General features: G+C 42.6%; 1 protein-coding gene across 5 annotated transcripts in view; it reads right to left on the bottom strand.

Annotated features, from left to right (window-relative positions):
- The window catches only part of DNAAF11 (dynein axonemal assembly factor 11), a 71,790-nt gene that overhangs the window by 41,557 nt on the left and 17,939 nt on the right, over positions 1-12,294 (bottom strand). For 3 of the 5 annotated variants that reach the window (XM_006079358.4, XM_006079357.4, XM_025265521.3), the window contains exons 3-4: positions 10,638-10,715; positions 1,951-2,123 (exon numbers count right to left, since the gene is read on the bottom strand). In XM_006079358.4, coding sequence (XP_006079420.3) covers positions 1,951-2,123; positions 10,638-10,715 — 251 coding nt within the window. Of the gene's footprint in view, positions 1-1,950; positions 2,124-2,537; positions 2,635-2,666; positions 3,279-10,637; positions 10,716-12,294 lie in introns of those variants that run through there. The other 2 variants (XM_044928847.2, XM_044928846.2) reach the window with 2 other exon arrangements.

Raw genomic sequence — 12,294 nt, forward strand, 5'->3', positions numbered from 1 at the left:
CCCAGAGAGAAGCAGGGAGTGTGGCTATTGTGAGAATGGTGGGCGCTTAGGCTCAAATCCCATGGGGGCCACTTGTCAGGTGTGTTACCTTAAACAAGGAGCCCCAGCTTTCCAAGGTCAGGCTTCCTCATCTCAGGATGCTTCTAATCACCTCCCTGCAAGGGTCCAGGAGCATCAGAGATGCTGTGTGCCAAGCCCCTGGAATAGCCTTGACCCATGATTCAGGCTCCTGTCTGGTGGCTCACACACCCCTAGCCCGACACTGCGGGGCTGAGCAGGCCCAGCTGGAATGGCCCACACCCTTCCTGGGAGAGGGCGCATAGCATCCCTGTCTCTAAAATTCTGCTTCTCATCAGTTCATTTTCTCAGAAGTGCTTGTACAATGATGACTGGCCTGGACGATGTCTGAGCTACTATATCACTCATTCTAAATATATGTTCTAGATTCAATTATCTGAGTTGCTTATTCTTTTAATCAAAGACATTTTACATTAGAAAATAAAATGTGTTCTATTAATCCAGCAATTTTGCCTACACAGAAGTCAGCAGTCTAAACACAAATGTTCTCTGAGGATGGAGGACAGGGCCTGGGAGAAAGCCAGGGTCTCCACATGTTCTCTGCTCCCGCTGCTGGGAGTGCGGGTCACCGAGAGGATGCGACTGCTGGCCTGCAAGCTGGACCCGGACGATCACAGGCTCCTCAGCCTCCCCTATCCCGCAAGGCATGCTCTGCCCATCGTTCCCACACTAGGAGCTGCTCCAGGGGCGCAGCCTTGAGAGCGGAAGGTTCTGTTGAGACCCTCTGGACTGAACCCAGTTAAGGCCTCTCTACAAACCTGTGAGAGTCTAGCTGGCGGGTGCAGAGCCCTACTCATCTTGTTGCCCAGAACAAGCTTGGTAAGGAAGTTTCCTTGCTTATTAGACCCACCACCTGCCAATCTGTCTCCGGAAAGGCTGCCCCCTTCTCCAGCCTCTCCTTGCCCTCTGCATACAGAGGCCAGTTCCACACTTCACTGGAGAAGTTGAGAAGTTTCAGACCAACACATGCAGGTCAGGAGCTCTTGGAGTTATAACACATAAACATTAATACTACTACTTAAATGTTCTCGGGTGTAGGATTTCTCTAGAAACCGTGTGTTGTTTCCTGGTTTGCAAAATTATCAGATATGGGGAGATGCGGCAGAAGAAATTCACACACCGAGTAGCAGTTCTTGAATGAGGTCCCTGGACCAGCGGCATCAGAGTCACCTGAGAGCCTGTTCTGAATGCAAACTCTTGGGTGCCCATCAGACCTACCAAATGGGGTACTTGGGCAGGGGGATGGCGGGGACAGGGGGGCAGTGAACACAAAACCTGTCTAAGTATTCCAAAGCATATGAGAGCTTGAGAATTAACACAGGGAGTGAGTTAATAAAAAGCAATAGTGTAAAAAAAAAAAAAGGCACAGGAGTTTAAGAGTATGAACTCACTCAGATGTGTCCAGTTCTATGCGACCACATGGACTGTAGCCCACCCAGGCCCCTCTGTCCGTGGGATTCTCCAGGCAAGAATACTGGAGTGGGTTGCCATTTCCTCCTCCAGGGGATCTTCCTGACCCAGGGATGGAGCCCATGGAGCCACCTCAAAAGCCCTGAGCTTTTGGTGAGCTCTTAGTAATAATGGACGCCCTCTATAACAATGACTTGAACTCATCAAGAAAGTTCAATTCAACTCTGTGCGTTCTGAATGAGAAAGGAGAAAAATATGCCCGTTTATTTTTCCAAACTTTATTAGAGTTATTAAAAAAACTTTTAAAGTTAAGTGAGCCAAAGAATTCATTTTGATTTTTCTGGAATAGTCCATTCTCTAAAACAACACATTCTCTGAAAACGCTGGGAATAAATCAGGAAGCACTGTGTAGCTTCTTTTTTTAATTTTTTGAGAATTTCATATCATGGAGATAAAGCATACCTTTAGCTGCTGAAGAGTTGCCACCACGAACTGTCTGTAGCCGTCAAAGTCAGCACAGGGGTTTCCCATGAGGAAGAGCTCCTTCAGGTGGACGTTGCCTTGAAGGGTTTTAACACTGCTCAGCTCTCCGATGAAATTCACCGTCAAGTCAAGCTTTGTCAGCCCTTCACAGCCTGGTGGGAGAAAGGAAAAGAAAACAAAGCCCGAAAAATCACCCAGATACTAAAGCCTAGCACATCACAGAAGTAAGCGCTGCAGGTATTTGAAGTCTGCTCGCTGACTGCACTGCTGACCGCGGATGGGTGGGGAGGGAGGTGGGGGGAGTTCAAGAGGGAGGCAACATATGCATGACTGTGGCTGATCACGCTGATGTACGGCAAAAACGATCACAGTGTTGTAAAGTAATTATCCTCCAATTAAAATAAATAAAATTGTTTAATGTTAAAAAAAAAAAAAAGGCGTAGTCTTGATTCACTTTACTGTGTCTCCCTTTACTTTCAATCCCTGAGTCCCTCAGGTCGAAGGAAATCCTCTCCCCGCCCACATCTGCAAACTCTGGGCTTTGATATTTGGATTCAGTTACTAACTGGGGTGAAGAAGGTCAGGTATAAGCTGCTGCTGGGGTGGGCGCTGCATCAGAACAAACGTCCCTTTAAAGAAGGCACTGGAATCTGCCGGCCTGAGACTTTTCCCAGGTACAGTGGTTAGGACTTAACTCAACACAAAGGGTGATGGCGAGAATTCCCCCAAACAGAAGGCATTCCATAAAATCAAGCCTCAGAATTCATCTTTATAAAGTCACCAGAGACGCAATGGCTCCAAGACCACCGAGCGCTGAACCGAAGGTGTGAACAAATGTAACAAGTGCGGTCCTCAGAGGGATGACAGGAAAAAGGATGAGTCACTGAGCAGACTCTGCAGTAAATGGGACCCACAGATAGCCAGATGATATAGAAATCTGAATCAATTTCAAGTTTGAATTGACTCCTCTCATCTGAATTCCATGAGCACTTGGTAGTTAGGAGTGGAGACCTTGGAATTCAACAGACCTGAGTTCAAGTGCTAACTGACACATCCTTGCTGTGTGATTTTGCAAAAGTCACAAGCCTCAGTCTTCTCATCTGCAATTATAATAGTATTGGCACCCGATTCAGAGATGTTTGTGAAGACAATAAAAGATGATTCGTGTGAAGTACTTAGCACAGTGCCTGCCACTTAGGAAGCTTTGATAACCATGAGCTAGGATGAGAACCGGAGAAGGCGATGGCACCCCACTCCAGTACTCTTGCCTGGAAAATCCCATGGATGGAGGAGCCTGATGGGCTGCAGTCCATGGGGTTGCGAAGAGTCGGACATGACTGAGCGACTTCACTTTCATGCACTGGAGAAGGAAATGGCAACCCACTCCAGTGTTCTTGCCTGGAAATCCCAGGGACAGGGGAGCCTGGTGGGCTGCTGTCTATGGGGTCGCGCAGAGTCAGACTGAAGCGACTTAGCAGCAGCAGCAGCAGCAGGATGAGAACCAGCCCAGTTATCACCTGCCTGGTTCTCATGTGGCTTCTTAGCACACGTGCCTACAGTTTCCGCGGGCAGTGAGTTTACCGTTCCTCACTACCAGCCAAAGAAGAGCTGACCTCGTTTCTACAGCGGCCCTGTGGGAGAGGTTCACATAAGGCTGTCTCCCCATGTGACCAGCTCACAGGTGCTGGATTAATATGGCAGATTTGGTAGGCATCAATATCTAGAGAACCATTGCCAGCTGACAACCCAGTTCTATCTTGCTCTGTGCTCATTTCTTCAAACTTCTACATACTCCACTTTTCCTACAAGCTTCCTGATTATACACTGCTTTTCTGTCATCATTTTGTGGCTATAAAAGTTAGGGTAAACTTCAGTTCTTGATATCTTATATTAACTTCACCAATATGAACCAGCTTGGTTCTGAATTCAATCAGAATTCAGATTGGTTCATAGCTCTGCAATCGTGTCGCTGATGGCAAGGTGCTTCTCATTTCTAAAGGCTGTATGATGGAGCCAATCCCACTGAATGACAGTGTTCTCACCCTCTTATTGATCCTAGCACCTGTCTCCACCTTGTCTAGAATCCCACGTGTCCCTCCTCTCTGCTGCTGCTGCTGCTGCTAAGTCGCTTCAGTTGTGTCTGACTCTGTGTGACCCCATAGACGGCAGCCCACCAGGCTCCCCCGTCCCTGGGATTCTCCAGGCAAGAACACTGGAGTGGGCTGCCATTTCCTTCTCCAATGCGTGAAAGTGAAAAGTGAAAGTGAAGTCGTTCAGTCATGTCTGACCCTTCGCGACCCCATGGACTACAGCCTACCAGGCTCCTCCATCCATGGGATTTTCCAGGCAAGAGTACTGGAGTGGGGTGCCATCGCCTTCTCCGTCCCTCCTCTCTAGTCATACCCAAAGCCAGTCTCTTCCAAATAAGTTAGTTCTAACTTAGCGCTTCCAGATATAGATTCTTACCCTCTATTCATCCATCCATCTATTCAGAAGTTACTGGGTACCTATGTATAAGTTGCTGACCCAGGTCTTCAGGATAAAGTGATAAAAATACCCATGGTATTTCACTTTAAACTTATGTACAGTGTAGAAAAAAAGAAGAAAATTGCAGAAAAAAAATTTTAATGTGCAAAGGCACCAAGAAGTGAATCTAGAGAGGAAGGCAGAACTCAGAGGTAGGCAATGCCTGCTGAGACATCGCAAGCCACCCTGACTCTACGTTCACTGGTTCTTCTATCTCAATCCCCATGGGCTCTGCCCACAGTAGCTGGCTTCCACCTCCAACATTCTACTATTCTAGTAGACTTGCTCCTCTAAAGGTGACCAAAGACCGTCCCACTGACAGATCTAATAGACCCTCTTTCAACACACTATGTCACTCGAAGAGTCTGCTGCATATGATGGGACTGATCATGGACTGTCCCTTAAATCCTCCAACTGTCTTGAAACAGGGATACTACTTTCTCCTTGTTCTCCGTTATAATGTCGTTTATTCCTCTTGATCTTTTACAGGCTTTTCCACCCCATCAGTGGGGATATAACCCAGATTTCCATCAGTGACCCAATACTCCCCTCTCCTTATGGTCCTGATGACAATAGTCATGTTCACTGGTTTTACTAACCCCAGATTCTGACGACTCCCAAACAAGAAACCCATATCTGACCATCCAACTGAACATCACACTCCTGTTTCTACATGTCTGCAAGATACTCCACATTCAACATGTCCAGACTGAATTCTCCACATTTTCTCTCACTTTCTACTCCTCAAAACAGCTTTTCTGCCTTCTTTACATCTAGAGTTTATTGATGTCATCACCATTTTGTATTAGACATGATTTGTTTCATTTTGTATCAGACTGTCTCACTTTGATACACTGTGATACACTTTGACGTCACTGTGTTGTATTACTAAGGTAAAATATGAATTATTAAAAAGATGAATATCTAAAATACACAAGAACAACTCAACACTCTTATATATTTGAGATTCAGCTACATAGGTGAAGGAAACTCAGTAACTTCTTATCTTCAAAACTGAATTTTAAATATATTGACAAGGTTATCATATACAAATATATATATTTTTTCAGCATTCAACCTATCAATACATAAAATAGGCTCTTAGGTGTTTTTTTTTTTCCCTCTTGATCCAGAATTTCATTGGGGAGGAAAAGGTCCTGGTCAAATACATCAACTGGGAACAGGTAATTTGTACAAAACTGTTCAGAACAGTTCTATTCACAAGAGCAAACATAATTAAAAACACCTCAAGTGCCAAAAAATATAGTTATTTAAAACACATCAATATACTTGATAATTCAGTCATTAAATCATAATAATGTGAACTCAGCCACTATATGAAGAATGAATATGAAACTAGACAAATAAATATAATTAAGTTTATATTTCTGTGCCTGTAGGTTTGTTTATATTAGCAAAAAAAAAAAATGTTAGATGGATTTTGTGAAGTGTAAAGGATATCTGGGGTAGTCTGACTTAAGATACAGGTTGCCTGGTATTTCTTAAGTTTACTTTAGGACACTTGAGAGATATTTTCACTATATTTTCTTCCATATAAGAAAAGACTGACATTTGGAAGACTCCAACAAACTAAAAAATTCAGATAATTTTTGGATTTTGCTGTAATTTTGTAGATGCAGAACCCTCCAAATGTTCATTATGTTTTTCAAAGTGATGAATCTTAATTTTTCTTCTGCTAGGCTTACACATAAGCAATTAAGCCACATCTGCCATTTGAAAGAACAATTCCTGCTGAACTAGCCAGCCAGAGAAAACCTCCTCTTTGGAGTTAGGGTACCCCTGCCTTCAGCTGAGTCCCACCCTTTATCCTCTGTGCTGAGAAGATCCAGCTCATTGGCCCACAGGGGTCTGAATGCCGCTGAAACCAACACGGTGATTTCCCGAGGGGGAGAGCTGACCCTCACAGAAGCCCCTCCTGTCTTCCCAGGTTAGGGTGGGTGAGGAGGAGCGATGGAAAAAAACAGGCACTTGATTCTATCCTGGTGAATCCACAATAAGAAAGAAAAGAAACAGGGATACAGTTACGGTTTGCCATCCAGCAAAACGAACAAACAAAAACCCAGCTTACGTTTAAGATTACACTGAGATTGACTCAAGTAGGTGAGCTGAGTATATACACCCTCCTCTCTACCTCAAACATTTAAATTAAACAAAAAGTACACATTTGCCAAGAGATAAGGCACCCATCCCTGCCTACTGCCCAGCTCCACAGGCAACCCTGAGCCCAGGGCATCTGTATTAGAGCTGGAAGGCAGAGCACCAAACGAGGAAGCGTCCACTGCGGACCAAGCGCCCAAAGCTCAAAGACGATAGTGACAATGCTGCCCTCTAGTGGTCTGTGGCCAACACACACCGCAAAACCCAGAACTCTCCACCTCCTTTCGGATTCTTTGCTAAAGAAAAGAACAAGCCGTGGACAAGCCAACTGAGAGCGAGAGTTTAAATTCTTTCTCTGACATCATAGACTGACACTTCACTACTACAGAACATAGATATAAGGCAGATTTTGTTATTTCATGCGTTCACATGCGACTATGGTAAGCAGGCTGGAGAGTGGTATCTGAGAGGGAGCAAAGGCCCCATTCCTAAGGCAGAAAGATGCCCGTGATGGAAACAACCATCTCAGCTCCAGCACTGATGATGGTTTGGGGACTTTCTTAGTGATGACGCTGTAGGTTTTGAGGATGAACATTAAAAATGTATGACGAATATTTATGTCTTTATTGATATACAACCTCGAAGGCCACTGAAATACCAATGTCGACACTGTGAGACAAATAGGCTAAAATCCAACATAACCTAAGCAATGTCCTCCTAATTTTAGCTCTTGGCAGACGGGAGGAGAGTGGGGAGAGCAGCTTGCCTGCTCCACGCCCCTGCCCACTCGCACGGAGGCCACGTGGTGCTGCCAGCCAGGCAAGAGGCTGGATGTGTAAACACAACCTCACAACTGCAGAGTAAGCCCACACAGGTACCTAATCAACCAAACCCTTTGCGGTTTCAGCAGACACTGTTACTAGACACTGAGGGGGAAAAAATAACAGCACAAAATAGAAGCCTCCAAAGTAACACAGGAAACCTCCCAGAACATAGAACAATAAGACAACGGGGTTTAAATAAGGAATACAGGTGAAGCGACATGGAAGATCAATCTAGTAGGAGGTTCTACTAGATTAAAGGAGGTTCTAGGGGAGATCAGAGGAAACAGGTGATGGACATGCCTGTTACCTTGATTGTGTGCATAGGTCCAAACTCGACAAACTGTATACAGTAAACGTGTGCAGGTTTCTGTACATCAATTAAGCCTCAATAAAGTTATTTACACATCGACACAATGACTTCCCTGGTGGCTCAGACGGTAAAGCATCTGCCTACAATGCAGGAGACCTGGGTTTGATCCCTGGGTGGGGAAGATCCTCTGAAGAAGGAAATGGCAACCCACTCCAGTACTCTTGCCTGGAAAATCCCATGGATGGAGGAGGTAGGCTACAGTCCATGGGGTCGCAAAGAGTCGGACATGACTGAATGACTTCACACACAGTTATTTAAGAAGAAAGAACCACTCGGTTCCAAAGAACACCAATGAGAAAGTTGACAAGAAAACCCACAAAATGGGAGAATATATCAACAAATCATTTATCTGATTGGACTCTAGCATTCAAAACATAAAAATAAGTCTTACAATTCAACAGTCGAACAACAAATAACTTGGTTAGAAAATGGGCAAAGATTTTGAATAAAGATTTCTCCAAGGAAAACACACAAAGGGCCAATAAGCACATTTTTTAAAATGCCCAAATCATTAGTCATTAGGTGAATGCAAATCAGAACCACAATGAGATACCACTCCACACCCACTAGAATGGCTACTACAAAAACAAATAAATAAAAACCGAAAATGACAAGTGTTCATCAGGATGCAGAGAAACTGGAGCCCTCATAAATTGCTAGTGGGAATGGAAATGGTGTGATTGCTTTGGAAAACATTTGGCAGCTCCTGAAGACAGAATTAAGCACAGAGTTACCATATGACCCAGCAATTTCATTTCCTGGTATACTAAACTAACAGAAAACATATGTTTATGCAGAAACTTGTACATTAATGTTGACAGAGGCTATACTCATAATAACCAAACAGTGGACACAACTCAAATATGCATCAGTTAATGAACAGGGTAAACAAAATGAGGTGTATCTGTATTGGAATATTATTGAATATCATTATCATTATTTGGGATATTATTATCAATATTAGAATATTATTCAGCCCTTAAAAGGATTAAGTACTGATGCATCCTACAACATGGATGGACCCTGGATACATTAGGCTAAGAAGTCAGCAGACCAAATATTGTCCATATATTGTTTGGTTCCACTTACATGACATGATCAGGATGGGAAAATCTATGGAGACAGAAAGCAGATGAGCGGTTGTTAGGGGCTGGGATAGGAAGTGAATGGGTAGTGAATGCTAATGAATATGGGAATTTCTTTGGGGGTGATGAAAATGTTCCAGAATTAGATAGTGACGATGGGTCCACACGGAGAAGGCAATGGCACCCCACTCCAGTACTCTTGCCTGGAAAATCCCATGGATAAAGGAGCCTGGTAGGCTGCAGTCCATGGGGTCGCTGAGAGTCGGACACGACTGAGTGACTTCACTTTCACTTTTCACTTTCATGCACTAGAGAAGGAAATGGCAACCCACTCCAGTGTTCCTGCCTGGAGAATCCCAGGGATGGGGGAGCCTGGTGGGCTGCCAGACGTCTATGGGGTCGCACAGAGTCGGACACGACTGAAGTGACTTAGCAGCAGCAGATGGGTCCACGACCTTGCAAATATACTAAAAATCACTGAATCGTGTATTTTCAGACAGTGAATTTTATGTTGTTGTTTAGCCGCTAAGTCATGTCTGACTCTGTGACCCCATAGACTGTTACATAAATTATGTCTCAATTTCAAAGTACTAAGTGGTCCAAATATTTCCATTTAGAAACATTTACATGATAAATCTGAAGTACATTAGAGAGATTAAATGTAAAGAATAAAATTATTATACTTAGAAATTTTATGGAATATATTTGTATTCAGAAATCATAAAGAGGAAAGAAAAAGACTGATAAATTGGAGTATACTCATTTCAAAAACAAGACTTCTGAACAATACCAGCATCTTGATTGAAACAAAAGTAGCAGACTCAAGAGAAAAGACTTATAACATATATAACAAGGTATTAATATCTGGAATGTATAAGAGCATGTGAAGAAAAATCAGTAGAAAAAATGGCCAAAAGCTATGAAACAGTTATTCATAGAAGAAAAAATATAAATATTCAATAAACATCTGAAAGGTTATATGGAAGATCAATAATAATAAGTGAGGTACAAATTTTAAAATTTGCTAGAGAACAATGTCTTCTGATCATTAAGAAAAGATTGCTTATAAAAAGCGTTAGTGAAGCTGAGGGGAAATGGGTATTCACATTGACCACCAGTACAAGTGGAAATCAATGCAACCTTTTTGGAGAACAATATTTTCCAAAACTATGCATGTTAAAACCAAGGAATTCTATTTCTAAGAATCTACCCTAGAAAAAAATTTACACATGTACACAGAGTGCAATGTAGAAAGATGCTCATTGCAGCCAAGCTGTTAGAGCAAAATGCTGGAACCACCCAAGTGTCCATCTGCAGATCAATGGTTGGATAACTCAGTCTACAATCATTCCATTACCCAGGCCTCCCCACCTTTCCTGGTGGGGGGAAACAAGGACAGAAAAACAAGACAATTTCATGGAAGAAATTCATTTTGAAAACAATATTCATAGTATGATCCCCTTGATACAAAGCAAAATGTAGTAAAATCACTTTCTATACACCAGAGGGTTAATACCACTGACTCGGGGAAGGAAGCTGGGTTAGGAAGGGGCCAAAGTGACTTCCACTTTTGAATTTATGTATCTTAATATTGTCTGACTTTTTCCAACGAGAATGACAAATATAAGACTGAGATAAAAATGTTAATTTGAAAAGTCTACCTACTGTTTAAGCAATACTGTTTAAGTCTAATTTTAAATATCAATTTTAATTACTAATACATTATTAGAAGAAAGTTCTTACCTTCCAGATTTTCAATTTTTTCAATGTTGTTTAAAGCTAAATTCAAATATTCAAGTTTCTTGAGTTTGCTAACATTTTCTGAAACATACAAATAATGGAATTAGTTAACGTTCGAGATAAAAGACATTTTTACATAATCTGTTATGAAAATGACAACAAGAATCTAAGAATCATTATGGTTATCCAAAATCATGTTGCTTTTCCAAACCTGTATCTGTACATCAGACATGGTTGGTTGCCTACTCAGCATCCATTTCTCCCTCTGTCCTTCCTGAGGGAACCCAGTTCTACTCATGTCTCTACCCAGCCCTAACTCTGGGGTTAGGCTTAACCAAGCAGGCCCAGTGCATGGCAATCCCATGTTCCTTGGTAGTGACAGCTCGGGAGGCCAGGCTTAAGTCAACCTGCCCAGGGCAGTCGCCTGGCAACTGCGGTACAGAAGAGGGCACGCACACCCTGTACTCCTGATCAGATGAGAAGGAATGGCCTGTATTTCATGCTTGTGAATTGCCTTTCTCTTTTTCCTGTTTGTGTGCTCAGTCGCTCAGTCTTGTCTGACTCTTTGCAACCCTTTGGACTGTAGCCTGCCAGGTTCCTCCGTCCATGGGATTTTTCAGGCGAGAATGGAAACACTATCTTTACTGACTCACAGTCATCTTGCAAAGCTGAAGGAATCAGCTGTAGGATGAAGCCCACAGTGGCTGGTGCAGCAGAGAGAACGAACCGGCCAACCAACCCTGGAGATTGGACAGTCTCTATAGAGTCAATAGTTGGGTTAGAGGATAGCTTTCCTCACTGCTAAGTCACTTTGAGTTATGTTTACCTTTGCTTGAAGTCAAAATCATTCTGATACAGGATTATGGTTTTAAATAAATATGTAAGCCCATATAGGCAAAGCAAAAGCATAAATAAGTCAAGGAATCTCTTGGGGGGGGGGGCCCTTTAAAAACAGCTTAAATAATACCATAGCTTACACTGCTGAGTGCTTATTACAAGCCATACAATTTTCTAAGCATTCTGCATATTATCTCATTTAATCTGCCTAATAACCCTATGAAGTAAAAACTACTGTTGTCTCCCTTATACAAATGAGAACATCAAGGTGCAGAAAATTAATCCAGTTATTCAAGGTTAAGTGGCAGAGCCAGGAAATCTGACTGCAGAGCCTGGCACTAAATCATTACATTGCACTTTTAAAGGAGAGTCCTTTCTAAGATGACATGAATACAGAAAATCCTGCTAAGAAACATGCATCAGGGCAGGCTCACTCAACACTTCCTCTGCACCATTTTCCAGGGATATTATGACAGTCAAATATGATGATTTATAACCATCACCTTTATCATCATCAGTATTCATCTAAAATTTATAAATATCACATATTTGTTCCCATAGACCTGAGAATAAAAATTCACCTCTCCGAGCCTTAGTTTATTCATTTTTTTCAATGAGGATTTTTGAACAAAAACCTTCTCTCAGCAATTATACCATCCTAAGCAATACTGATGCTGACAAGAGTTTCAAACCAATATCCGAGTATTTGATCATCAGAGATTTGTAGAGCTCTAGAGCAAGAGAGTTCCAGAAAAACATCTATTTCTGCTTTACGGACTACGCCAAAGCCTTTAACTGTGTGGATCACAATAAACTATGGAAA

The sequence above is a fragment of the Bubalus bubalis genome, chromosome 15 (assembly GCF_019923935.1).
Source record: "Bubalus bubalis isolate 160015118507 breed Murrah chromosome 15, NDDB_SH_1, whole genome shotgun sequence".
NCBI lineage: Eukaryota > Metazoa > Chordata > Mammalia > Artiodactyla > Bovidae > Bubalus > Bubalus bubalis.